This window comes from Saimiri boliviensis, chromosome 21 (genome assembly GCF_048565385.1).
Source record: "Saimiri boliviensis isolate mSaiBol1 chromosome 21, mSaiBol1.pri, whole genome shotgun sequence".
NCBI classification, from domain to species: domain Eukaryota; kingdom Metazoa; phylum Chordata; class Mammalia; order Primates; family Cebidae; genus Saimiri; species Saimiri boliviensis.
The window spans coordinates 13,525,143-13,552,767 of record NC_133469.1 but is presented as its reverse complement, the minus strand read 5'-3'; the positions used below and the strand labels follow the sequence as shown (position 1 = coordinate 13,552,767).

The 27,625-nt window shown below is 56.3% G+C and overlaps 1 protein-coding gene across 3 annotated transcripts; it reads left to right on the top strand.

The window, feature by feature from the left end:
* The first annotated feature begins 96 nt into the window (after positions 1-96).
* PDXP (pyridoxal phosphatase) lies at positions 97-27,233 on the top strand. Of its 3 annotated transcripts, none has more exons than XM_003932881.4 (18): positions 97-484; positions 1,743-1,785; positions 1,985-2,089; positions 3,104-3,180; positions 3,429-3,540; positions 3,634-3,710; positions 4,169-4,313; positions 4,804-4,872; positions 5,039-5,129; positions 5,504-5,646; positions 6,991-7,102; positions 7,431-7,512; positions 7,596-7,676; positions 9,378-9,494; positions 11,483-11,580; positions 11,877-12,054; positions 13,224-13,318; positions 14,454-15,213. In XM_003932881.4, the coding sequence occupies exons 1-18, from the start codon at positions 426-428 to the stop codon at positions 14,864-14,866; spliced, it is 2,097 nt and encodes a 698-aa protein (XP_003932930.3). In that variant the 5' UTR covers positions 97-425; the 3' UTR covers positions 14,867-15,213. The 3 variants fall into 3 exon arrangements, with proteins under 3 accessions (XP_003932930.3, XP_074247018.1, XP_003932931.1); XM_074390917.1 differs by lacking the exon at positions 14,454-15,213 and adding an exon at positions 25,857-27,233 and having other exon boundaries at positions 99-484; XM_003932882.4 differs by lacking the exons at positions 97-484; positions 1,743-1,785; positions 1,985-2,089; ... (13 more) ...; positions 13,224-13,318; positions 14,454-15,213 and adding exons at positions 17,814-18,459; positions 25,857-27,233.
* The last annotated feature ends 392 nt before the right edge of the window (positions 27,234-27,625 follow it).

The following is a 27,625-nucleotide window of genomic DNA, read 5'->3' as shown; positions in this document are numbered from 1 at the left end:
GGGGCAGGCACCCCGCTTGGGGCGGGCTGCGGGCGCGGGGGCAGGAGCGGGCTTACCTGCTTCCCGCCACCGCGGCGGGGCGGGGCACCGCGGGGAGGAGGAGCCGGGCGCCACCTGTGGACTGCCCGCGGCCGGCGGACAGTCCGCGGCGGGGGCCCGGCCGGGGGTCGCCGGGGGCCCGGAAGCCGGGGGAGAGCGCGGAAACCAACTTGGAGAGAGGAGTGACCTGGGGGCCGGGGGCGGAGTCGTGAGCGGGGGAGGAGAGAGCCGGCCGCCAGCGAGATCCGCGCGGCGGCCCAGGAAGCGAGAGCGCCGCCCACCCATCCGGGGCGAGAGCCGCGGCGCGGGAGAGGCAGGCTGGGCCGGGGGCTGCCCGGGCCTGCGACCCCCCGCCGTGACCCCGCGGCCCCCAGCCCGCCCCCAAGATGATGAAGAGGCAGCTGCACCGCATGCGGCAGCTGGCCCAGACGGGCAGCTTGGGACGGTGAGTGTCACCCCTTCCAGCCCCCACTCTTACCCCGCAGGACCTGAGGGGGCGTAAAAGGGTGGGGGGAGACGGGGGTGGGGGAGGCTGGGGACAGCTGGGCAGCCCCCCGTGAGCGGCCAGAGTCCCGCCTTCTCTTCCTCCCTTCCGAACGGCGTCCCCGTCTCGGGCAGAGCTGGAGGAGCAGGGGTGGCCTCTGGGGGGAGGGGTGCCCACCCCCTTTATCGGATTGGATGGGGGCTTCAGGCGGAAGAATGCGCTCTGCCCTAGGACGCTGGGACTTCTCTGCCTCCCTCCATGAGTCTCTGAGTGGATGGTCCTCCTGGCCTCACTTGTCCCCTCTGGACAATGGGCCAGTTCACCATCTCTGCTTGCTGGGCTCGGGAGGGAGGAGGGTCGATTGGGGCCGCAGACCAGGGGTGGGGGAAGGAGTGGGGTCCTGGCCCGCGGCCTGCCGCGTCCCTTCCCCTCCCCCCAGTCCTGGGGCCTCCTGCTTCTCTGTCTCGTTTCTGCTTTTCCCAGACTCAGGTGGAAACGTCCCCAGGTCTCCCAACTCCCACCCCCACCCAGCCTTTGAGCTGGTGGCCCGGGGGCCGGAAGTTTGGGGAGCCTCTGAGGGCCTGTCTTCTCTGCTCCTCTTCCCCCAGCCTCAGGAGTTCCCCATTCTCTGGGCCCCGGGGAGGGGGCTGAGTGTCCAGAGACCTGGTTCTAGTCTCACACTGGCCCAGATCCCTATGTAGCCTGGGCAGTCAGGCCATCTTGCCGTGGGCCTCGGCATGCCCCGTGTGTCCCCAGGTGGGGAGGCCAAGACCCCGTGCACCCCTGCCCACGGCCGTAGTCCAGAGTGCTGTGTGACTGACTGTGCCCACGAGTCTGAGCTCCCCGACTTCCCGTTCTTGGGGCCAGCTAATCCTCCTCTTCCCGGGGTGGGCTGACGATTTGGGGGTGAGCAGAAGAGAGGCTTCTGTGTCCCAAAGCTGAGCCCTGGGCGGGTCTCCCAGCCTCCTCTGCAGTTTTGTCTGCCCGCCCGCTCTCAGGACGGGGCCTTGGGTGGAGGAGGAAAAACCCAAGTATCCTATTCCCACCCCCATGGAATGTGCTCCGACTGGGATGAAGCAACTGGGCCACCCAGGGCGGGCCGCACCTGGGAGGGACATTGGAAGGACTGGGGTCCAGGTGGCCTGCTGCGGGGGTTGGGGGAGCAGGGGGCATCCTAACCCAGGCAGGCTCAGCAGAAGCGCTCTCCCCGCTCCCGCAGCACCCCGGAGACCGCTGAGTTCCTGGGCGAGGACCTGCTGCAGGTACGTGCCCGGGCCCGGCGGATGGGAGGGCAGGCCTGTGCAGGCTGCCGGAGCAGAGGGCTGGGGCGGGGACACCAGGTAGGGGCCCCGTTGAGTCATTCCTTAAGCTGTTGGCCATGGGGTCCCCAGGGGACAGGAGAGTTTTTCCTGCTCAGTGGGAGACAGCCTCTCTTGATCCTTAATCACACCTCCTTCCCAGGTGGAACAGCGGCTGGAGCCAGCCAAGCGAGCAGCCCACAACGTCCACAAGCGCCTGCAGGCCTGTCTGCAGGGCCAGAGCGGGGCAGACATGGACAAGCGGGTGGTGAGCGGGGGTCCCAGGAAGGAGGGGCCTGTCCAATGGGGAAGCAAGGCTGGGGCTGGGCTTTCCTTGCCAGTCTGAGTATCTGGCACAAGGGCATGGAGGCTGCTCTGTTCCAAGGCACCTCTGGCACTGCACTCCAATGGCCCTGTACCTTTCTCTTCACGTCTACCCCACTTCCCTGTGCCCAGTCCACGTAAGCCAAGGCCAGGCCTCTGACAGCCCCTGAACTTCTGTCCAGTCAGCACGCAGAGCAGGCTCTCCATTGGGCAGCCTCTGAGGGCTTCCTGAAGGAGGTGGCAATTGAGCTGGCTTTTGTGGGATACTCATATATTAATCAAGAGGTGGCTGATGACTGCCAGCCTGTGCTGACATGTTAGCACATTGTCTCAGGGAACACGGGTAACATCCTAGGGGAAGGCACTGTTTTATAGATCAGGAATTGGAGGCTTACAGGTAAAGTCACTTGCCTAAGGTCACATAGCTAGTAAGTGGCAGAACTGAGGTTTGAACCCTGGTCTCTGATCCCAGAGCTGGTGTTCTCCAGATGGAGTGGGAGTGGGGGGCGGGCATGTTTTGGAACCAGTTGACAATTCAGTGTGGCCAAGGCAAGGAAATGGGGAGGCATAGAGAGTTTGAATTCAGCAGGTCAGCCGCATAGGTCCTGGGACAGGGGAAAGAGCCCCCACGCCCAGGCCAGCTCCCCTCCCGTTCTCCCTCCGCCCGTGTGACCTGGGGCAAGCTCCCTGCTCTCCCTGTATCTTACTTTCCCAGTCTCCACTGGGACGTGGTCAAGTGGCTTCTGGAAAGAGGCAAAGGAGCCCCCAGATGGGTAGGGGCTGTGTACATGGTCTCAGGGAAAGTCACCCCCACCATGCCTTGTCATCTCATTTCCACTCTATCTGTGACTATGGCCCTCCTGGGTTCCCTCCTCCCCTGCCCCAAGGGGCTGGCCTGGTGCTCAGGCAGGGTGGAGGGAGGCATGGACATTCACCGATGGCCCCGCCCTCCCTGCAGAAGAAGCTTCCCCTCATGGCTCTGTCTACCACAATGGCGGAGAGCTTCAAGGAGCTGGACCCCGATTCCAGCATGGGGTGAGCACAGACGGGGCCCAGCCCTCACCTGGGGATACCAAGATGCAATCTCGGCTAGGAGAGGGTGCAGGTGGTGAGGGCATCCACATCAGAAGAATGACCAGGCTGGGGACAGTGCCCAGGTCAGTGAAGGTGGCCAGGCCTGGGAGAGTATCTAGGAGGGGCCAGAAGTGAGGGAGGAGAGGCAAGAGTTTGCAGTGGAGGTGAGGGCGGCGGGAGCCTGGGCCCATGGGCCACTGTGTCCACAGGAAAGCCTTGGAAATGAGCTGTGCCATCCAGAACCAGCTGGCCCGCATCCTGGCCGAGTTTGAGATGACCCTGGAGAGGGACGTCCTGCAGCCGCTCAGCAGGCTGAGTGAGGTGAGCCTGTGCCCTGCTCCCAGCCCCCAGCTTCCCCAGCTTCCGGCTCCCTCCACTCCACCACGCTGACTCCCCTGCCATGCCTGTCCCCAGGAGGAGCTGCCAGCCATCCTCAAGCACAAGAAAAGCCTCCAGAAGCTCGTATCCGACTGGAACACGCTCAAGAGCAGGTGGGAGCCCTAGCCACTCAGGGGACTCATCTCTGGGTCAGCCCACAGGGATGGCGGCACCAGGATGCCAGGGGGTCCGCTGAGTACATTGTATGTGCTTGTGCATGCCTGGTCCCTAGGAACACAGGCGGTGAGGGTATCTGTGGGGGTGTAACCCTGCATCTCACAGCTGGTGCTGGGGTCACCCCAAAGCCTCAGATGGCCATAAACAGTCCTGCAAGATGCTGATGTGGCTCCCCCATTCTCCACTCTGCTGGGTGTCTGTGATCACCAAACTCGCCACCAGGGGGCGACCCAGAGCACTCATGGCCCAGGCTGGGCAGAGGCCCGGGCCAGTGGAGCTCTCAGATTTGCAGCTTCTAAATCCTAGAATCCCTTGTGGTCTGCTCTATGGAGGGCACACTTGGCTCTGGACATGCAACAGGGCAGGTGACAGCTCACCTTGGGATCATCCCCAGGCTCAGTCAGGCAGCCAAGAATTCAGGCAGCGGTCAAGGCCTGGGAGGTGGCCCGGGTAGTCACAGCCACCTGACCATGGCCAACAAGGTGGAGACGCTGAAGGAGGAGGAGGAGGAGCTGAAGAGGAAGGTGGAGCAGTGCAGGGTGAGGGCCACGTGGGTTCCCTGGATGTGCAGGGCTGGCAGGGGTGGGTGCCGGCCCCATCTCACAGGCCAGGAAGCTGAAGATCAGAGAGGTGACATGATTTGCCTCGGCCACGTGGCCAGGAGGCAGCAGAGCTCTGTCATTCCCGGGTAGCCTTTTCTGTCTGCACTCTAGCATAACACGGGGAGGCGGAGACTTGGTCTGTTCCCTGAGTCGCCATGTGTTTGCTGAGTGAGTGAGTGAGTGAACGAATGGCTGGATGGGGAGTAACAGGCCACTGTGCTAAGGCAATGGGCACACAGAGAGGGGGCTGAGAAGCCAGAAGAGTTTGAGGGGGTTCCCATGGGCTGGCCCCAAGCACCAAACTCGGCAGAGAGAGGAGCCTGGCTGGGACCTTCCACCTGCAGTTGTGTGGCCTGGAAGCCTCCGCTTCCCCTCTAGACCCCCCCTAGCCTCACTCGATATAAACTCTCCTCTCTGTGTCCCCAAGGACGAGTACTTGGCTGACCTGTACCACTTTGTTACCAAGGAGGACTCCTATGCTAACTACTTCATTCACGTGAGTCCAAGATGGGGCCCCCGCCATCCAGAACTCGGGGGCTGAATGCCAGAGCTAGGGGCCATTGGGACCCTGTGAGACGGTGGAAAGGACGCCTGCTCTCAAGGACCCTGGGGAAGGCTCGGCTTCCCTCATTGCCACTCAGGGTGTCCCTTCGTCCCCACAGCTCCTGGAGATTCAGGCCGATTACCATCGCAGGTCACTGAGCTCACTGGACACAGCCCTGGCTGAGCTGAGGGAGAACCATGGCCAAGCAGGTGGGGACATAGCCCTGGTGATGCCACATCCCTGGCCCCGCCCTGCCCGGGGCTTATTGAGAAGCTGGCACTTCGTCTGAAAGGCACCAGGGAGCTATGGATGGGTTCCAAGAGCTGGATTTGGTCTGTGATGGAGAGGCTGCTCTGGGTGCCCTGTGGAGGGTGGAATGAAGGGGACAGGACTAGAGCCAGGCCTGTCAGGCCTAGGGCAGAGGCAGTGGAGGCAGGCCAAGTCCACAGATGTGATGGATGATTTCAGATGTGTGCCTGGACAGTCAGTAGCAGGTGGTACCACCTTGAAGACATTGGGGGTGCCCTGCCTGACTGCCCGGGGTGGGAAGGCCCTGGGCCGCTGATCTGTCTCATCCCTGCAGACCACTGCCCCTCGATGACAGCCCCCTTCTCCAGGGTGTATGGGGTGTCGCTGGCAACCCACCTTCGAGAGCTGGGCCGGGAGATTGCCCTGCCCATCGAGGCCTGCGTCATGATGCTGCTCTCTGAGGGCATGAAGGAAGAGGTGGGGCCCCTTGGGACAGGTGGGGAAGCAACACTGGGGCCCTCATTCTGTCCCAAACCCCCCACATGCTGCCCTGCCCCGGTGCCTGTGATTCCCGCATTTGAGCCCAGGTCCCTGGAAGAAGGCACGGCTGCCTCCTGCAGCATCCACACTTCCTCCTGTGTGTCGATGCTCACGTGCACCAGGCCCTGTGCTAAAAGCCTTGCTTCATTTGCTTATCACAGTAACACTTGGAGGAAGCCCTTATTGGCTCCATTTCACAAGAGGGAGACAGGTGGAAAGGTAGCCATGCCCAGAGTCATGAGAGAAGGTGCTTCTGAAACCAGATGCTCCACTGCCCACAGTGGCTGGGTCTGGATCTGCTGTGAATACATTGTCCCCTGTCCTGAAGCTATACCGTAGAGGTGGCAGATACCCCAAAACAGGCTTGAGCTGCCCAGCAATCCCCCTGGGGCCTCCTTTCTCCCTTACACGTCTATCTCTTTAAGAGAGAGATGGAGTCTTGCTCTGTCACCCAGGCTGGAGTGCAGTGGCGTAATCTTGGCTCACTGCAACCTCTGCCTCCTGGGTTCAAGCAATTCTCCTGCCTCCGCTTCTTGAGTAGCTGGGACTACAGGCCCCTGCCACCAGGCCCAGCTAAGTTTTTATTTTTTAGTAGAGATGAGATTTCACTATATGTTAGCCAGACTGGTCTTGAACTCCTAACCTCAGGTGATCTGCCCGCCTTGACCTCCCAAAATGTTGGGATTACAGGCATGAGCCATGCGCCCAGCCCTTTTGTTTGTCTGTTTGTTTGTTTTTGAGACAGGATCTGGCTCTGTCACCCAGGCTGTAGTGCAGTGGCGCAATCCTGGCTCACTGCAACCTCCACCTCCCAGGTTCAAGCGATTTTCCTGCCTCAGCATCCCCGTTAGCTAAGATTACAGGTGCTCGCCCCCATGCCCAGCTAATTTTTTTGTATTTTTAGTAGAGATGGGATTTCACCGTGTTGGCCAGGCTGGTCTCAGACTCCTGGCCTCAGGTGATCTGCCTGCCTGGGCTTCTCAAAGTGCTGGGATTACAGGCGTGAGCCACCGTGCGTGACCTCCCTTCCACTTCTAACTGGGCTCCGATTTCCCCAGGACTTTTCCCAGCTCCTCCCAGACTTCCCAGCCCCACCCTTTGCTCAGAATTCTAGACCTCGAGAGTTGAAGTCCATGGACACTGTGGTACCCATTTTGCTGGCCAGACCAGTGGGAACACAGGCCCCACGAGGGCCACTGGCACAGCCCAGCTACAGGGGAGCCAGGCTGTCCTGCCCTGCCCACCCCTCTGTGACCCCCGCCTGCTCCCTCTCCAACCCAGGGGCTCTTCCGTCTGGCTGCTGGGGCCTCTGTGCTGAAACGCCTCAAGCAGACGATGGCCTCGGACCCTCACAGCCTGGAGGAGTTCTGCTCTGACCCGCACGCCGTGGCAGGTGCCTCATCCCGGGAGCCCTGGGCAGGAGGCTGGGGCGAAGGGGTGCCGCTGCTTGAATGATCCCAAGATAGCCTGGCTTTAAGACTTGATATTCTGTTGAGGAGACTGAGGACACTTAGGGTCCATCGTGAGCCACCCCGCAAAATGTTTGTCCATTTTTCAGGGGACAAGATCGCTAGCCTTCAATTTCTTAAAAGGGCTTGGAGCCCAAAGAAACTATCAGACCTAGACGTGTTAGTGTGAACAAGAGCCAGAGGTTCCTTCTGCAGGGAGAGCGGGAGAGTGGGGTACGGACTGCCTGTGACCCTCCCCTGCTCCTGCTTCAGGCGCCCTCAAGTCCTACCTTCGGGAGCTGCCAGAGCCCTTGATGACCTTCGACCTCTATGACGACTGGATGAGAGCAGCCAGGTGAGGATGTTGGGGTGGCGGGGGAGGAGGATACAAAGGTGTGGCCTGCATCGGCTGACCAGCTCTCTCCACTCCCCCATCAGCCTGAAGGAGCCAGGGGCCCGGCTGCAGGCTCTCCAAGAAGTGTGCAGCCACCTGCCCCCCGAGAACCTCAGCAACCTCAGGTGAGCCCGAGCCCACCTCCCCAACCTGCCACAGAGCCACAGCCCAGCCTGGGTCAGGGGCCTGGGCTTAAGCCTGGCCCTGCCGCTGTATCCTAAGAAATATTTCTGAAAATGCAGCTTTGATGAATTAGTCATATATATTTTTTATATATACATATATATGGGTATATATATATATTTTTTTAATTTTTTAAATTTTTTTTTTTTTTTTGAGACGGAGTTTCGCTCTTGTTACCCAGGCTGGAGTGCAATGGCACGATCTCGGCTCACCGCAACCTCCGCCTCCTGGGCTCAGGCAATTCTCCTGCCTCAGCCTCCCGAGTAGCTGGGATTACAGGCACGCACCACCATGCCCAGCTAATTTTTTGTATTTTTAGTAGAGACGGGGTTTCACCACGTTGACCAGGATGGTCTCGATCTCTCGACCTTGTGATCCACCCGCCTCGGCCTCCCAAAGTGCTGGGATTACAGGCTGGAGCCACCGCGCCCGGCCCAATTTTTTTTTTTAAAGACGGGCTTTCACCATGTTGGTCAGGCTGGTCTTGAACTCCCGACCTCAGGTGATCCGCCCACCTCGGCCTCCCAGAGTGCTAGGATTACAGACATGAGCCACTGCGCCTGGCCTATATATGTATTTTTAATATTAAAATATAGAGATGGGGTTTCACCATGTTGGCCAGGATGGCCTCGATCTCTTGACCTTGTGATCCGCCCGCCTCGGCCTCCCAAAGTGCTGGGATTACAGGCGTGAGCCACTGCTCCCAACCTTTAATTTTTTTTTTTGAGACAGGATCTCACTGTCACCTAAGCTGGAGTGCAGTGTAATGATCTCACTCACTGTAACCTTCGCCTTCTAGGTTCAAGCGATTCTTCTGCCTCAGCCTCCCAAGTAGTTGGGATTACAGGCACGTGCCACCATGCCTGGCTAATTTTTGTATTTTTAGTAGAGACGGGGTTTTACCATGTTGGTCAGGCTGGTCTCAAACTCCTGACCTCAGGTGATCCACCTGCCTTGGCCTCCCAAAATGCTGGGATTACAGGCATGTGCCACTGTGCCCGAGTGGCTCATGCCTGTTAATATTTTTTTTTGAGACGGAGTCTCACTGTGTCACCCAGGCTGGAATGCAATGACTCAGTCTCTGCTCACTGCAACCTCCACCTCACGGGTTCAAGCAATTCTTGTGCCTCAGCCTCCCAAGTAGCTGGTACTACAGGCGCCCACCACCACACGCAGTTAATTTTTCTATTTTTAGTGGACACGTGGTTTCACTATGTTGGCCAGGCTAGTCTCAAACTCCTGACCTCATGATCTACCTGCTTCGGCCTTTGAAAGTGCCAAATTAAAGGCATGAGCCACTGCGCCTAACTGGATTAGTTGTATGTTTTTATTCGAGGCATTGAAATAAATAAGACCTTGAACTTTTGAAACCATACTGCCTGGCTTCACATGCCATCTCTGGGCAGGCAGCTCCGTGTCATCATCTGGAAAATGCAGATTGTCACAGTCCCCACCCTGTAGTTGGGCCGCAAAGACTTGGCTCAGTGCCCACCACAGGCTTGGCGCTCAGTGGATGAGCTGATTTAACTGTGACAATGTTAGACCATTCTGGGCATCGTCTTACACACTCTGGAAACCGTAGGCTGGAGAATTAGCAGGGCCGGGTGCATTCTGCCCTGGCCCAAGCCCCCCTCCACCCTTAGGTACTTGATGAAGTTCCTGGCACGGCTGGCTGAGGAGCAGGAGGTGAACAAGATGACACCCAGCAACATCGCCATCGTCCTGGGACCCAACCTGCTGTGGCCACCTGAGAAAGAAGGGTGAGGGGCCTCGGGTTGCGGGAGGCGGCAGGCGAAAGGCAGATCCCACCCCAGCCATCTTTTTGCCCATTTTTCCCCTGGGTCTTGATGTCCCCACTGTCGAGTGGGTTGAGCAGCTCATTTCTGAGGCTGCCTGGAGCAACAGGCTGAAGGGCCATGCGGGCCACAGGGCTATGGAGATAGGATTCTGGGCAGTGGGATTCTGGGCAGTGGGAGCTGGGAGATCGGGTTCTATGAATAGCTCCACACCTCCACCTTCCAGAGATGGGCCTGAGGAAGTCACCCTCAGAACCTCCGTTTCCTCACCTGTAAATTAGGGGGATGTTATACAAACTTTGAGGGCTTTTGCTTTGGGAATTGGGTGAGATGATGAATTGGGAAATGGGGTGTGTGTGTGTGTGTGTGTGTGTGTGTGTGTGTGTTTATGTGTTTGAGATGGAATTTTGCTCTTGTTGCCCAGGCTGGAGTGTAGTGACGAGATCTCGGCTCACCACAACCTCCGCCTCCCAGGTTCAAGCGATTCTCCTGCCTCAGCCTTCCGAGTAGTTGGAGTTACAGGCATGCACCACCATGGCTGGCTAATTTTTTTTTTTTTTTGAGACGGAGTTTCGCTCTTGTTACCCAGGCTGGAGTGCAATGGTGCGATCTCAGCTCACCGCAACCTCCGCCTCCTGGGTTCAGGCAATTCTCCTGCCTCAGCCTCCTGAGTAGCTCGGATTACAGGCATGTGCCACCATGCCCAGCTACTTTTTTGTATTTTTAGTAGAGACGGGGTTTCACCATGTTGACCAGGATGGTCTCGTTCTCTTGACCCTGTGATCCACCCACCTCGGCCTCCCAAAGTGCTGGGATTACAGGCTTGAGCCACCGCGCCCGGCCTTGGCTGGCTAATTTTATGTTTTTAGTAAAGACGGGGTTTCTCCATGTTGGTCAGGCTGGTCTTAAACTCCCGACCTCAGGTGATATCTGCCTGCCTTGGCCTCCCAAAGTGCTGGGATTACAGGTGTGAGCCACCGCACTCGGCTGGGAAATGTTTTATGAACTATAAAGTGTAAGCCAAGTACAGTGGCTTATGCCTGTCAGCCTAGCACTTTGGGAGGCCAAGGTGGGAAGATCACTTGAGCCCAGAAGTTTGAAGCCAGCCTGGGCAACTTAATGAGACCCTGTCTCTATAAAAAAAATTAAAAAGATTAGCCAGTCATGGTCACCTGTACCTCAAGTCCCAGCTACTGAGAAGGCTGAGGTGGGAGGACAGCTTGATCCCAGGGAGTCAAGGCTGCAGTGACCCATGATGGTGCCACTGCACTCCAGCCTGGGTGACAGAAGGAGACCCTGTCTCTAAAAATGAATAGGCTAGGTGCAGTGGCTCATGCCTGTAATCCCAGCACTTTGGGAGGCCAAGGCAGGTCGATCACCCGAGGTCGGGAGTTCAATACCAACCTGGCCAACACTGTGAAACCCCATCTCTACTAAAAATACAAAAAATTAGCGAGGCATGGTGGCAAGCGCTTGTAATCCCAGCTACTTGGGAGGCTGAGGCAGGAGAATCGCTTGAACCCGGGAGGCAGAGATTGCAGTGAGCCAGGATCACACCACTGCACTCCAGCGTGGGCAACAGAGCAAGACTCTGTCTCAAAAATGAAAGAAAAAGAAATAATAAAATTCAAGTGCAAAGGGTAGTGCTCTGCGAGGCGTCTTCGTTATTTACCTGGCCACGGAGATGTCCTTCCACATGCTGATCGCATTTGCTTGGTGGAGGCAGCCTAGATCACAACCATGAGGAAGAGGGGTCCTCGATTAATGAGTCATGTCTGTCAGGGGGAAGGAAGGGGGACATCTGGCATGTGCGTGACACTGGTGGTTTGTGGGCTTTTTGAGGACAAGGACTTAACATGATGGGTCCTCATGTCTCCAGTGCCCAGCACAGGGCCAGACAGAGAGCTGGGGTCACAAATGCTTCGCTAAATGGATGTATCTCTTTGTCCCAGGGACCAGGCCCAGCTGGATGCAGCCTCCGTGTCTTCCATCCAGGTGGTGGGCGTGGTCGAGGCGCTGATCCAGAGCGCAGACACCCTCTTCCCTGGAGGTGAAGCTCCCGTCTGTGCGGATGCCCTGCTGGGTGCCCTCCCTCTGCCCTGCTCCCTCCCCAGCAGCCCCACAAACTCACCCTGAGGCTGGGAGGAAGTTGCGTCTCCTCTCTGAGCCTCAGTTTCTCATTTCTACAATGGAGAAGGTCTGCCTGCTTTGTGGGGTTGTGATGGGGCTGCATGGGAGCCGGGAAGCTGACCATGGTCCAGATGGGTTCAGGGGAAGGAAAAACGGCCCAGCCAGTGGAGGCAGAGCCTGGCGCAGTCTCTCAGAGCCATCTGCTCCTGTCCCCAGACATCAACTTCAACGTGTCAGGCCTCTTCTCAGCCGTCACCCTCCAGGACACAGTCAGTGACAGGCTGACCTCTGATGAGCTTCTGCCCACCACTGTGCCCACCTCAGCCACCACCCTGGCTCCGGCTCCAGCTCTGGGTCCAGCCCCAGCCTTGGCCTCAGCGGCTACCAAGGAAAGGTGAGGTCTGAGCAGTATGAATGGCTGGCTCCTGTGGTAGTCCCACAGACAGCCTGCCTGAGGCACCATGTCTCAGAACCAGAAGCTGAATTTTTGAAATGTAATGATTAGTCTTTTTTTTTTTTTTTTTTTTTGAGACAAGGTCTTACTCTGTGGCTCGGGCTGGAGTACAGTGGCACAATCTAGGCTCACTGCAACCTCCACCTCCCGGGTTCAAGCAATTCTCCTGCCCCAGCCTCTTTAGTAGCTGGCATTACAGGTACCTGCCAGCATGCCTGGCTAAGTTTTTTTATTTTTAGTAGAGGCGGGGTTTTACCATGTTGGCCAGGCTAGTCTTGAATGCCTGACCTCAGGTGATCCACCCACCTTGGCCTCCCAAAGTGCTGGGATTATAGGCGTGGGCCACCACACCCGCCTGATTAGTATTTTCATCCCAAAGACCAGATCTCCCAGCTTGGAGAGGGTGGGTTCATGCCACTGCACTCCAGCCTGGGCAACAGCAAGAATTGTCTCAAAAAAACAACTGGCCGGCCACAGTGGCTCACGCCTGTAATCCCAGCACGTTGGGAGCCCAAGGCGGGCAGATCAGGAGGTCAGGAGTTCCAGACTAGTCTGGCCAACATAGTGAAACCTTGTGTCTACTAAAAATACCAAAAAATAGCCAGGGGTGGTGGTGCACACCTATAATCCCAGCTACTTGGGAGGCTGAGGCAGGAGAATCACATGAACCTGGGAGGCGGAGATTGCAGTGAGCCAGGATTGTGCCATTGCACTCCAGCCTGGATGACAGTACAAGACTCCATCCCCCCCAGAAAAAGCAGGTGGAGGCCCTGAGCTGAGGCAGAGGTCAGGGCCTGTGTCCTACCTCCCATCCTGGCCCTACCACCCAGGCAGGTGGGGCTCCCTCCTAGTCCCTGGAGGAACATGGACTCCATCACAGGGTCACAGAGCAGCAGGGAGCTCAGTGGACACAGACCCCTAACCAATGCCAGAAGCGTCTTCTGGCAGGAGTGTGGGGCCTGGGGACAGATCCCAGGAGCAGCCACAAGGTGGCAGAGGGTGGGTGCTGGGAGGACCCAGACTCCACCTGGCAGCTGGAGCCTCACCAGGATTCCATGAGGCTTCTGGGAGGTGGCCAAGTCTGCCCCATGCTGTCCTTCCCTCTGCAGGACAGAGTCTGAGGTGCCGCCCAGACCAGCCTCCCCCAAGGTCACCAGGAGCCCCCCGGAGACAGCTGCCCCAGTGGAGGACGTGGCTCGGAGGAGTGAGTTGGCTGTGGGAGGGGACAGAGGGTGGGTAGGGAGAGGGGACAGGCAGTCCCAGGTCCTCCGACCTCTTTAGGCAGCCAGGGAGGCAGGAATCGAGGTGATTAAAAAGCCCCAGTTGAGTTTAAATTTGAGCTCTTTGACTTTGGGCAGGTGAGTTCACCTGTCTGAGCCTCACCTTCCTCCTCTGTGTAATGGGACAATAACTGCACTCATCTTATGGGGCTGCATGGAGCCTTCAGTGGTGCTACAGAAAGTGCCTGGTCCTGGCACATAGCAAGTGCCCACTAAAGGGGAGCCGGCGTGAGCGCTGGGGCACTGGAGTGAAGCCACGTGTCTACTAAAAATACAAAAATTAGCTGGGCGTGGTGGCACATGCCTGTAGCCCCAGCTACTCAAGAGGCTGAGGCAGGAGAATTGCTTGAACCTGGGAGGCGGAGGGTACAGTGAGCCGAGATGGCGCCACTGCACTCCAGCCTGGGTGACAGAGTGAGTCTCCATTTCCAAAAAATAAATAAAAATTAAATGGACAAGATAATTTCAGAGGACAAAAAGTCTCGCAAAGAAAATGAAACTGGAGCCGGGCGCGGTGGCTCAAGCCTGTAATCCCAGCACTTTGGGAGGCTGAGGCGGGTGGATCACGAGGTCAAGAGATCGAGACCATCCTGGTCAACATGGTGAAACCCCGTCTCTACTAAAAATACAAAAAATTAGCTGGGCATGGTGGCACGTGCCTGTAATCCCAGCTACTCAGGAGGCCGAGGCAGGAGAATTGCCTGAACCCAGGAGGCGGAGGTTGCGGTGAGCTGAGATCGCGCCATTGCACTCCAGCCTGGGTAACAAGAGCGAAACTCCGTCTCAAAAAAAAAAAAAAAAAAGAAATAGAAAATGAAACTGGAAAATGTGATGGAGCAGCTGGGGTGGGCATGGGGTGCTGCTGTAGCTAGGGTGCTCGGGGGGGCCTCCGAGGGGGCGACGGGCATAAGGAGAGGTCTAGATAAGGAGCCAGCCTCGGAAACAGTGTTCCCGGCCGGGGGAACGGCGATGCAAAGGTTGTGAGGGGCACAGAGCTTGGTGGCGTCACCACAGGCCACCTGGACGCTCAACCTCCCTCCCCCTTTCCTTTCTCCACAGCCAAGCGCCCAGCACCGGCCCGGCCCACCATGCCACCCCCCCAGGTCTCCGGCACCCGCTCCTCCCCTCCAGCTCCACCCCTGCCCTCTGGCTCTGGAAGCCCTGGGACCCCCCAAGCCCTGCCCCGACGTCTGGTTGGCAGCAGCCTCCGGGCCCCCACAGTGCCACCGCCGTTGCCCCCCACCCCTCCTCAGCCTGCCCGGCGCCAAAGCCGGCGTTCACCAGCCTCCCCCGGCTCAGCCTCCCCGGGTCCAGCCTCCCCCAGCCCAGCCTCTCTGACCACCCCAGCACAGGCAGACTTGGGGGCTCCCACAGCAGAGGGAGGAGCCCCTGAGGCTGTGGGTGGGGTCCACACTCCCCCAGTTATCCCCCCTCAGCCCCGCCCCAGGAGTCTTGCCTCAGAGACCAACTGAGTGGCCAGTTTCCCCCTGAGCCACCGTCAGCATCCCCTCCCTCCCTACCTGGCCCTCCCAAAACATCTCTCACGCCTCCCAAGGGGTGTGGGGCTCCAGCCTTTGTCCGCAAGTGCCTTTGTGCCCATTGGGCCGGCCCCCATGGCCAGGAGGGCTCAGGACAGTCCGCTTCCTGACCTTTTCCTCATCCACCCTGGGCTTGGGGGCCCGAACCGGACTCTCCACTCTCCGGCAGATCCTAGGGGAGCCACCGGGAGGAAGGAGAGGCTTGCCGGCTCCTCCAGGACTTTTATTCTTTGCCAACAGATTTTTTTGTAAGGCTGGTAAATAAATTATTTTGGACAAAACCGGAACAGCTGCCCAAATGATAGCTTTCCTTTCTGTCCTCGAAATAAAGAAGCCAATTTTATAAAGGGGGAAAATTACATATTCTTTGCCTCCTTTCTTCCCTGTCTGAAATGAGATCACAGCAAACATTTTTAGAGCTTTCTCTGCGCTACACGCTGCTTTTCTGTGGATGATTTCCACCTGATCTCCTAGTACAGTAAACACTGTTACCTGTCTCCAGTGAGGACACCAAGGCTCAGGCAGAAGTGACGCGCCAAGGTCCCACGGCGGTCAGCAGGGGCCTGGGATCGGGACCTAGCTCTGACTTGAAAGCCTGGCTCGTCCCTCACATTCTGAGCAATTGACTTAACTTCCTGGTATCCCTTTTCCTCATTTGGGAATATCCCAAATTCCCACCACAGAAGCACTGCTCTCCTGTGAAAACCGAAGCACCACCCCTGGCCCACAGAAGTGCCTACCGTTCCCACTGTTTCCCGGACCCCTCACTCTCCTTCCGGGAGGAGGCTGGGAAGGCTCCCCAAGGAGCAGGGATGGATCTGTCCTCAAACTTTCCCTAAATGTCTGTGCCAGGCCCTGAGCTAGCTCCCAGACTTAACTCTGCACCCAAGGAGTTCCTGAACAGACAGGCAGGAGTGACAATTAGAATCAAGTGTCTGGTCAGGCACAGTGGCTCACGCCTGTAATCCCAACACTTTGGAAGGCCAAGGTAAGAAAATTGCTTGAGTCCAGGAGTTCTACACCAGCCTGGGCAACACAGTGAGACCCCTGTCTCTAAAAAAACAATTTTTTTTCATAAAATTAACTGGGTGTAGTGGCATGTGCCTATAATCCCAGCAACTAGGAAGGGGCTGAGGCAGGACGATCGCTTGAGCCCAGGAGTTTTGAGGCTGCAGTGAGCAGTGATCATGTCACTCCACTCCAGCCTGGGTGACAATGTAAGACCCTGTCTTGGCCGGGTGTGGTGGCTCACACCTGTAATCCCAGCACTTTGGGAGGCTGAGGCGGGTGGATCACGAGGTCAAGAGATGGAGACCATCCTGGTCAACACGGTGAAACCCCGTCTCTACTAAAAATACAAAAAATCAGCTGGGCATGGTGGTGTGTGCCTGTAATCCCAGCTACTCAGGAGGCTGAGGCAGGAGAATTGCCTGAACCCAGGAGGTGGAGGTTGTGGTGAGCTGAGATCGCGCCATTGCACTCCAGCCTGGGCAACAAAAGCAAAACTCCATCTCAAAAAAAAAAATCAAGTGTCATTGCACTGGGAGCCCATATTAGCCAAGTGAGGGGTTGGCCATATAACCTAGACTCGTGTGTATGGGGTGGGTGGTTAAGGAAGGCTTCTTGAAGGAGGTGATATTTAAGGGAAGTCTTTCAGGAACTGACCTGAAGGTGAAATTTTTAAAGGAAAAAGGAACGTTCGGGCCAAGAAGACTACCTATCCAAAGGCCAGGAGCAAAAAGGCTGGGGGCATTGGGGAATAGGAGGTAGTTAAGCCTCAAACGCTGGGTTACAAGGTACGATTTTTCCCAAATCTTTAGAGCTCCAGTGCTCCTTGGGGTCACAGCCTCCTCTGAAGTTGGCAGACAACTTCAAAACTGTGACACCACGGCTCACAATTCATTCATCCCCACACCGCAGACCAGTGGCTCCTCAAAGGCCCCAAGACCTGCGGTTGCCTCCAGATCACAAGCCCCCCCACTCCCTAAAATGGGACCCCAGCCAGCCTGGGTCGCCCCATCACCATCCTGGGCAATCAACCCCGGCCACTCTGGCTCCGGCCCTCCCGAGGCGTGCTCAGGTAACAGCCTCCCTGCCTCTAGTCCAGCGCTTCCCTACGCTAGCTAGCCTCACAGGAGAACCCCTATAATTCAACCAACCAACCAAAAAATGCCCAGTCCTCACCCAGAACAATTACATGAGAATCTGTCCTGCTACACATCGGTGATTTTAAAAGCATTTGTCAAAAGACATTGAACTGTACATTTCAGATCTATGCATTTTACTGTGTGTAAATGATACCTGAAAATAAGTTCCCAGGGGACTGTAATGCAGTGTGAGGAACCACTGGTCTAGACCAAGGGTCCCAGCGCCCAAGAAGACACCATGTGCCTCCTACCTTATCATACCCACACGTTTCTTGGGACTTCGCTCAGAACTGGAGCGTCCACGATTCAGAGGACAATGAAAATTGACCCAAAGACCGTTTATTTGGCATCTGTTTTTCTCCTAGCAACCAGCTCTCCTAAGCTTCTGATTGGCTGGAGAGCGCGAAGCCTTTCGCCTCGCGTTTTCTGTTTGTAGATTCTCATTGGTTAAGAAGAGCGTCCGTCTCCCACCCCCTATGAGGCAGTAATCGATGTTGAAACTCGGCGGCGACTGGCTCAGCAAAGTCAGGGGCGGGGAGAAAGATCAAGCTAGCACTTCATTGGTCCCTTACCCCCGGTGGTGGCCAAGAGTCCGCCCCTTTCTCCAAGTTCCGTTAGCTCGCGGCCTCGCTCCTCTCCCAGACTCCCGCCCCCATTGGCCGCAGGCCAGGCCGTCGCCCCGCCCCCCAGGTCCTTCCGGCGCGCCGATTGGCTGCTGAGGGGAACGTGCCAGGACGAGCGCGCCGTGCCCGCGGAGAGCGCGCCGCGCGGGAGGCTGGCGGCCAGCTGGCTGCATGGCGCGCTGCGAGAGGCTGCGCGGCGCGGCCTTGCGCGACGTGCTAGGCCGGGCGCAGGGGGTCCTGTTCGACTGTGACGGGGTGCTGTGGAACGGTGAGCGCGCCGTGCCGGGCGCCCCAGAGCTGCTGGAACGGCTGGCGCGGGCCGGCAAGGCGGCGCTGTTCGTGAGCAACAACAGCCGGCGCGCGCGGCCCGAGCTGGCCCTGCGCTTCGCGCGCCTTGGCTTCGGGGGGCTGCGCGCCGAGCAGCTCTTCAGCTCCGCGCTGTGCGCTGCGCGCCTGCTGCGGCAGCGCCTGCCTGGGCCTCCGGACGCGCCGGGCGCCGTGTTCGTGCTGGGTGGCGAAGGGCTGCGCGCCGAACTGCGCGCTGCGGGGCTGCGCCTGGCCGGGGACACCGGCGACGACCTGGGCGCTGGGGACGGCGAGGCCCCGCGCGTGCGCGCCGTGCTCGTGGGCTACGACGAGCACTTCTCCTTCGCCAAGCTGAGCGAGGCGTGCGCGCACCTGCGCGACCCCGACTGCCTGCTCGTGGCCACCGACCGTGACCCATGGCACCCGCTGAGCGACGGCAGCCGGACCCCTGGTGAGCACGGGGTTGGCGGGGAAACAGATGGGACCACCTGCGCATTCGTCTCCCCGCCTGGGAGTGAGGGATGGGAAAGGAGCGTCTCCAGGTGGCAGGTGGGGAACCGGAGAGTGCGAGGGAGGCCCAGGGTGCTTTGGTGTGTGTGTGTGGCGGGGGGGGGGTAATTCCTGTATCTGCCATCCTGTGAGGGGCCGCAGTGGGGTCTCTGTTGGACAGATGAGGAAACTGAGACCCACCGTAGCTCAGGGAGTTGGGCGGAATTCTGCCCCACCCACCATCGGGGTGGGGTTGGAGATGGAGCCTGGGAGGATTGTCCCCTGTGTGAAGGCTGAAACACCATTCCCAGAGGCAGGGTGTAGGCAGGTGTGTGGGGAGCAAAGGCGATGAAGTTCGATCTCAGTTCCAGGTCCATCTTCAGCTCCACAGCTGTGTAATCATGTTCAGTTACGTAACCTCCAAGCATCTCTGGGTGAAAAATGGCAGTGCCCACTGTGCCAGTTTCATTCAGGTGGCGATGATCAGGGTGAGTACTTGGCACGTAGTAGGTGTTCAGATGATGTAAGTTGTAGCCAGAGTTCCCCATGGTACAGAGAGCTTAATGAAACCGCTTGGTGTGTGTTCTTTGATTTCCAAATTACTCTGGAGATGGGAGTTATTGTCCGCTTTCTCAATTAAAGCAACTGAGGCAGCCGGGTGCAGTGGCAACGGTCTGTAGTTCCAGTACTCAAGAGGCTGAGGCTGGAGGATCACTGGCGCTCAGGAGGTCAAGGCTGTAGCGTGCTATCATTGCATCTGTGAAAAGCCACTGTACTTCAGCACGGGCAACATATGAGACCTCATCTCTAAAAGAAGAGGAAAAGCGGGCTGTGGTGGCTCATGCCTGTAATCCCAGCATTTGGGGAGGCCGATGCAGGCAGATCACCTGAGGTCAGGAGTTTGAGACCAGCCTGTCCAACATGGCAAAACCCTGTCTCTACTAAAAATATAAAATTTAGCTGGGCATCATGGCACATGCCTGTAATCCCAGCTACTCGGAATGTGAGGCAGGAGAATCGCTTGGAAGAGGTTCCAATGAGCCGAGATCTCACCACAACACTCCAGCCTGGGCAACAAGAACTCCGTCTTAAAAAAAAAAAAACAAAAGAGGAAGGCCGGGCGCGGTGGCTCAAGCCTGTAATCCCAGCACTTTGGGAGGCCGAGGCGGGTGGATCACGAGGTCAAGAGATCGAGACCATCCTGGTCAACATGGTGAAACCCCGTCTCTACTAAAAATACAAAAAAATTAGCTGGGCATGGTGGCGCGTGCCTGTAATCCCAGCTACTCAGGAGGCTGAGGCAGGAGAATTGCCTGAACCCAGGAGGCGGAGGTTGCGGTGAGCCGAGATCGCGCCATTGCACTCCAGCCTGGGTAACAAGAGCGAAACTCCGTCTCAAAAAAAAAAAAAAGAAAGAAAGGAAGTGAGCTGCTCAAGAACATATATAGCGAGCCTCTCCACTCCTGTGTCTCCACATACCTGCCTCCATCCTGCCTCTGGGAATTGGTGTTTTAGCTCTGACACATGGAAATAGTCCTCCCAGGCTTCCCCTCCAACATCACCCCTATGATGGGTGGGGCAGAATTCTGTCAGCAACTCCCTGGTAGAGTGATAGAGTGTGGGAACCTGAGTTTGGCCTTTGTGACACCAACCTCCCGGTCCAGGACACTTTACTGCTGTCATCTTGCAAATTCAGTCCTGCAGGGGAGGCAGAAGCAAAAGGAGGCCCCTCTATTGTATTGTGAAGGGTTCCAGTTAGACAAGGGCAGGTGGCAGCAGAGGCTATTGGTAGTGGTCAGCGTGTGTGTGGACAGGTTAATAACCCAGTCAGTAGACTGGGGGCGTGGACACATCTCTGTCACTCCCTCTCTGCTTGCTGGCCCCTGACCCGGACCGTCAGGATTATGGTGGGGTGGTGAGGAGGGCCTAGAGCCAAGGGTATATGGGAAGACTTCCTGGAGGAGGCATGATGCAAGGCAGAGTGATAATATGCCAGGAGATGTAAACCCAGTGTTACAGTGTGGCAGAGAGGGATTCTGTAGTCTCCTGGCTGTGCTGCACACTTCCTGGTATGTGGTCTCACCTCAGCCTCAGTTTCCCCATAAATCTGTGTTGAGGGTTCTTTGGTCAGGGCTCTCAGCTGCAGCACCTCTTGCCTACCCTAGGCCATGGCTCTGAAAAGTTTTTCCCTGGAGGCCTTAAGGCTCAGGTGAAGGCTGTTGGGTTAACAGGTTCCCCAGGGCAGGGCTCTGGAAGGCTGGTTGTCAGGGAGCTAGGGAGAAACCGGACCCTGCTCCTGCCTGCCTTTCCGGCCTCTGTGGAATCCAGACCCCTGCGGTCTCAGTAGCCACCCGGCTGTGCCCACCCACCCAGGCTGCCGTCACTCCTATAGCCTGGAGGGGGAGGCAGAGGCTTAACAGATACAGCGCTGCAGTCTTGTTTGTGCACAACTTGATGCGTCTTTGAAACGGTGTGGTGTGAAAATATTCCTAAGCCTCCATTATGCATATCTCTGAAATAATGCAAATATCCCACCCCCGATCCCCCCAAGGGACCTTCTCAGTCGTGTGTTTATCTTGTCATGGCAGCCACTTGAGCTGACAAATAGAAAAGCCTGCTGCCTTAGGAATATATCGTCAGCATGGCGTGCAGCCAGCCGGGCAGCACTACAGAGTGGAGGGGAGTGGGATGATGGTGACCTGTGATGTTCCCAGACGCCCCTGCTGGGAGGCTCGCTCCCCTGGGGTCAGGGGTCTTTGTAGTGTTGACTGCTCTAACCCGAATCTGCATGTAATTGGACCTTAGTAAATACTAGCTGAATGAAGGAAGTGGGACACAGGGCCCAAAGGTGATCAGCTGCCTCCTGGTAGGGAAGGACAGAGTTGGGGCCATTCTTGAGCTCAGAAGAACGTTTTGGGATGACTCAGTGGAAGCCCTTTCCATCCCAGAAGGAATCGCTCACCAGAGAAGCACGTAGCTTTTATTCTCTCTCTCTCTCTTTTTTATTTTTCTTTTTTCTTCTAACACCGATTAAACATCTCAGGATTTTTTTTTTTTTTTTTTTTGAGACGGAGTTTCACTCTTGTTACCCAGGCTGGAGTGCAAATGGCGCGATCTCGGCTAACCGCAACCTCCGCCTCCTGGGTTCAAGCACTTCTCCTGCCTCAGCCTCCTCAGTGGCTGGGATTACAGGCACGCGCCACCATGCCCAGCTAATTTTTTTTATTTTTAGTAGAGACGGGGTTTCACCATGTTGACCAGGATGGTCTCGATCTCTTGACCTCGTGATCCACCTGCCTTGGCCTCCCAAAGTGCTGGGATTACAGGCGTGAGCCACCGCGTCCAGCCTTTTTTTTTTTTTTTTTTTTTTTTTGAAGACGGAGTCTCTCTCTGTCGGCCAGGCTGGAGTGCAGTGGCACGATCTCAGCTTACTGCAACCTTCATCCGCCTCCAGGGTTCAAGTGATTCTCCTGCCTCAGTCTCCTAAGTAGCTGGGACTATAGGCGCATGCCACCATGCCCGGCTAATTTTTTTGTATTTTTAGTTTCACCGTGTTAGCCAGGGTGTTCTTGATCTCCTGACCTCGTGATCCATCCGCCTTGCCCTTCCAAAGTGCTGGGATTACGCCCGGCAGGTTTCTGTTGTTGTTGTTTTGAGACTGTTGCCCAGGCTGGAGTACAATGGTGTGATCTCTATCTCAGCTCACTGCAACCTCTGCCTCCTGGGTTCAAGCGAGTGTCCTGCCTCAGCTGCCTAAGTAGCTGGAATTACAGGCGCACACCACCACACCCAGCCAATTTTTATTCCCTACCAAGTTCTTAAAACAGGCAGGTCACTGGCTGGGTGTATTGGCTCACACCTGTAATCCTGGCACTTTGGGAGGCCGAGTCTGGTGGATCTCCTGAAGTAAGGAGTTCAAGACCAGCCTGCCTAACATGGCGAAATCCTGTCTCTCCTAAAAATATAAAATTAGCCGGGCGCGGTGGTGCATGCCTGCAATCCCAGCTACTTGGGAGGCTGAGGCAGGAGAACCACTTGAACCCACGAGGTACAGGTTGCAGTGAGCCGAGATCTCGCTATTGCAAAAAAACTCCCATCTTAAAAAACAAAACAAAAAGCCAGGCAGGTCACAAGATGTGAGATGCAGGGAGAACTCCCAGGGGTGTTGCCATGGGCCAGCCTGAAAGCATGAGTTCTGGCCCACCTTGGCCTTGACCCTATGACTCTGGGAAGTTCCTCCTCCTCAGCTGGGGGCAGCAGGGCTGAGGATTCTTGCTCTCCCCACGTGTTTTCCCCTTTGTTCCCCTTCCCCATCCCTTCCCTGTCTTTGCCTTTGGCTTAACCGAGGGCAGTTTGGCTGTGGGAAGGGAGATAGGAGGCCTGGAGCATTTGGGGTCATGCCCGTGGTGCACAGAGAAATGTTCAATAGCAGGGAAAGCCTTGATTATACCATTTGCTGGCTTCTGTGCTGTAAATATTCTCAGTATGGCCGATCTTGAGCTACCAACATGAAATCGGTCCCTGAGCGTGGGGTTGCAAGAGATGTGCATTAGCACACACCTTCACATGAGATTTTTACCATCGCAAGGAATGGTAGAACCTCAGGAGCAGAGGGCAGAGTCTAGTGTGGATCAGTAATTAAGAAGTGATGCCGGGCGCGGTGGCTCAAGCCTGTAATCCCAGCACTTTGGGAGGCCGAGGCAGGTGGATCACGAGGTCGAGAGATCGAGACCATCCTGGTCAACATGGTGAAACCCCGTCTCTACTAAAAATACAAAAAATCAGCTGGGCATGGTGGCGCGTGCCTGTAATCCCAGCTACTCAGGAGGCTGAGGCAGGAGAATTGCCTGAACCCAGGAGGCGGAGGTTGCGGTGAGCCGAGATCGCGCCATTGCACTCCAGCCTGGGGAACAAGAGCGAAACTCCGTCTCAAAAAAAAAAACAGAAAAAAAGTGATGAGTTGAGGACTTAATACCTTAGGAGTTTTAAACATTATCATTTAGGCCACGCACGGTGGCTCATGCCTGTAATCCCAGCCATTTGGGAGGCTGAGGCGGGAGGATCACTTGAGATCAGGAGTTCGAGACTAGCCTGGCCAACATGCTGAAACTCCATCTGTACTAAAAATACAAAAATTAACCGGGTATGGTGGCAGGTACCGGTAATCCCAGCTACTTGGGATGCTGAAGCAAGAGAATCACTTGAACTCAGGAGGCGGAGATTGCAGTGAGCCAAGATCGCTCCATTGTGCTCTAGCCAGGGTGACAGAGCGAGACTCCGTCTCTAAATAAATAAATAAATATTAAAAATAAACATTATCATTTACTTGTAAGTTTGTACGTTGACTTTTTTTTTACCACCCCCCCAGCCCTTTTTTTTTTTTTTAATTTTTTGTTTTTATTGAGTCAGAGTTTCACTCGTGTGGCCCAGGCTGGAGTACCATGGCACAGTTACAGCTCACTGCAACCTCCACCTTCCAGGTTCAAGCAATTCTCCTGTCTCAGCCTTTGGAGTAGCTGGGATTACAAGCATGTGCCACCACACCCAGCTAATTTTGTATTTTTAGTAGAGATGGGGTTTCACCATGCTGGTCAGGCTGGTCTGCCCACCTCAGCCTCCCAAAGTGCTGGGACTACAGGTGTGAGCCACTGCACCCCACCAACTTAAAATATATATATATATATATATATATATATATATATATATATATGTATATGTATATTTATTTAAGTAGAGATGGAGTCTTTCTATGTTGCCCAGGCTGGTCTTGAAACCTGAATTGCTTGAACTGGGCTCAAGCAGTCTTCCTACTTGTGCTTCCTAAAGTGTTGGGATTACAGGCATGGGCCACTGTACCCAGCCAGAAGTTGACTTTTAATAGTACCTTTCTTTGACAGCCAACTCACAGAAGTCCTGCAACGAAACAGTCTTACCCGCAGGTCAGAGCTGGGTTGGACCCACCTGAATGCAAATCTTTTTGCTACCACTTAGGAAGCTGTGCAACCCTAGGCAGTTTACTTAATGTCCCTGAGCCTTGGCGTTCTTTTTTTTTTTTTTTTTTTTTTTTAGACGGAATTTTGCTCTTGTTACCCAGGCTGGAGTGCAATGGCGCGATCTCGGCTCACCGCAACCTCCGCCTCCTGGGTTCAGGCAATTCTCCTGTCTCAGCCTCCCGAGTAGCTGGGATTACAGGCACGCACCACCATGCCCAGCTAATTTTTTGTATTTTTAGTAGAGACGGGGTTTCACCTTGTTGACCAAGGTTGGTCTCGATCTCTTGACCTTGTGATCCACCCACCTCGGCCTCCCAAAGTGCTGGGAATTACAGGCTTGAGCCACCGCGCCCGGCTGGCGTTCTTATCTCTAAAATGGGCTTCCATAAACACCCAGCACAGGCCAGGCAGTTTAGAATGTGCTTAGTAAATGGTGATTATCATCATCATGTGTTCAGGGACATTATCGTGAAGGCAGAATGTTCTGGCACAAAGACACGTCTGTGAGGCAGGCACAGTGGACTTACAGTGTGAGGCAGGATGGTACTGGGCTGGGAGACAGAACTGCTTTTAGTCCTCAACAGTCCTCCCATTGTCTGACGCTTGGGCGTGTTCCACAGTTTGGCTTATTAGTTACTGAAAAAAAAAGAAAGAAAGAAAATTAGTTACTTCGGCCCCAGACATCTTCTAGCCTGCAGCTTTTTGTCTCCAGTTGGAATTCTCTTCTTGTGATCACTGTCCCGAGGGGAGGCGGACTGGGTCAGAGGTGCAAATATTTCTGTGCCCTGCTGTGTTCCAGAGGGGCCCTGCCAGTTTCTGACGCCGGGCGCATGAATTTTGCAGCAGGAACCACAACTGCTGTTTCAGTGCTGTTCCATTTACAAAGCACTTGCCCCTGTGATGCCCAGTGCCCCTTTGGGGGCTCCTTGGATTCCGCTTTCACAGGAGTCCAGAGAAACTCTGTGGGTGGTTGAGTGGTTTGCCTAAAGGCCCACAGCTGTAGAGTGAACTCGAGAGTCTCAGGCAGGACTGACCGAGCCAGGCCCTGTTGACCTGCAGTAGCTCCACCCGTCCTCAAATACCCGAATGAGATAAGTGCCATGGACATCGCCGTGTTAGAGATGGGGAAACTGAGGCACGGAGCATTGAACTAGCCTGCCCAGAAAGGTGGAGATGGAGTCCAGACACAGGCATCTGGCTGCTGCCTCTACCCTTAGCCACTATATTAAGACTTGGAAGTGGGCTCTCTGGCTCATGTCTGCAGCTGATTTTGCCCTGGTGCCAATCTGCCTCCCTGGACTTCAGTTTCAGGGCCTGATGCTGCCCCTGCTGCTCTCCGGCTGACTGCGTCTCCATCTCCCTACAGGCACCGGGAGCCTGGCTGCTGCGGTGGAGACGGCCTCGGGACGCCAGGCCCTGGTGGTGGGCAAGCCCAGCCCCTACATGTTCGAGTGCATCACGGAGAACTTCAGCATGGACCCCGCACGCACGCTCATGGTGGGTGACCGCCTGGAGACCGACATCCTCTTCGGCCACCGCTGCGGCATGACCACCGTGCTCACGCTCACAGGAGTCTCCCGCCTAGAAGAGGCCCAGGCCTACCTGGCGGCCGGCCAGCAAGACCTCGTGCCCCATTACTATGTGGAGAGCATCGCAGACTTGATGGAGGGGTTGGAGGACTGAGCCCACTGCACCTGCAGCCACAGGCCCACCTCTCCCCACTCCCTGATCCTGTAGGTGGAGGCGATGGGTCACAAGCCATGTCAGGCACCACCGGCTCCTTCACCCAGTTCTGCACCAGGGTGGGCCTGGGACCCAGGGAAGGTTTGAGAGCCCTTGCAGTCCCCTCCCAGCAGTGGCTGGGCACTCTTTGCTGTCCCAGAAGCTGGTCCCCTATGGGTTCATCTTGGCCTGATCCAGCCAGGTGGCCTTATTTCCTGCCCTGTCACCTCCCCTCCTTGAAATCTGGGCTCTGGTGCCCCCTGAAGATTTCCTCCAGCCCTGAGCATTTAGTCTCCTCCCACTTCCCGGGGGCTTCTAGAGCGCTCCCCGCCCCTCAGGTCCTGGCCTTGGGTCCTTGTCAACCAGAGGTCTAGGTCTGGGACAACCCTTATTGTCCTGAGTGGACCAATCCAAAGGCGAAGTGATAGTGACTCGTTGATGTTGGGTCCTGTAGGGTACCAATTTAGGCTCTTAAGTAACGTGACCCTTTCATGTCCTGGAGCCCAAGTGGACCAATCTGAAGCCTAAGTGACAGTGACCCTCGCACGTCCTAGGTCCCTGGGCGGACCCATTGGGACCCCAAATAATAGTGATCCAGTGAGTGGTCTTTTAGATCCTCAACAGAACAATCCAGAAGGCTGCGAGACAGTGGCCCCTTGATAATCTGGGTCTGACAGGACCAGCCAGGGGTCCAGGTTTCAGTCAGTAAATAAGAGTGGTCCACGTCCTGAAGACACCCCTCCTCCACAAAGACTGATGCTCTGGGGCTTCTGTGGCCGAGACCCGCCCTTTCCTGGTCATGGCACCTGTCCAGTGTTGATGGCCGCAGCTCGGAATAGGGGCTTTTGTGTCCCTTCTTGAGGTCAGTGTTTGCAGTACCACCTCTCTCCCCTGCCCCCTCCCGGCTATTTATTTATTACTGTGTGCCAGTGATGGTGGGTGGGGGCTGGGCCTTCCCCACCACCCCCGCCCCTGTTGTGACCTGTCCTCCCGTACTTAATAAAGTGCGAGTGGGAGCGTTCACATTCGTTTGAGTCTGTGCTTAGGGAGGGAGGCAGACCCCCTGCCGGAACCTGCTCTCCCTGGAGCCCGCCGGCCACATTCTTCCCTGCATCAAACAACCCATTCCCATTCCAGAGTGTCTTCTGTGTATGGTGATACCTTGAGTCAAGAGTGCTTTATACGTTGTTGAGTCTTTGCGTACTGACTGACTGCAGTGCTTTGGAAAACCTGGCATGTTTGAATTAATTCCTTTACAACAGGAAATCGGGGGTCGGAAGTGCGATGTTAACTTACAGAGAGTGCACAGCTGGACGGTGCTCGCCTTCTGCAGGATTTGAACGTGTGTTGGCTGACTGTAGGACGTTGGAGACACTGAGGGAGACAGGAAGATGGAAGATGGGGTCTCAACCT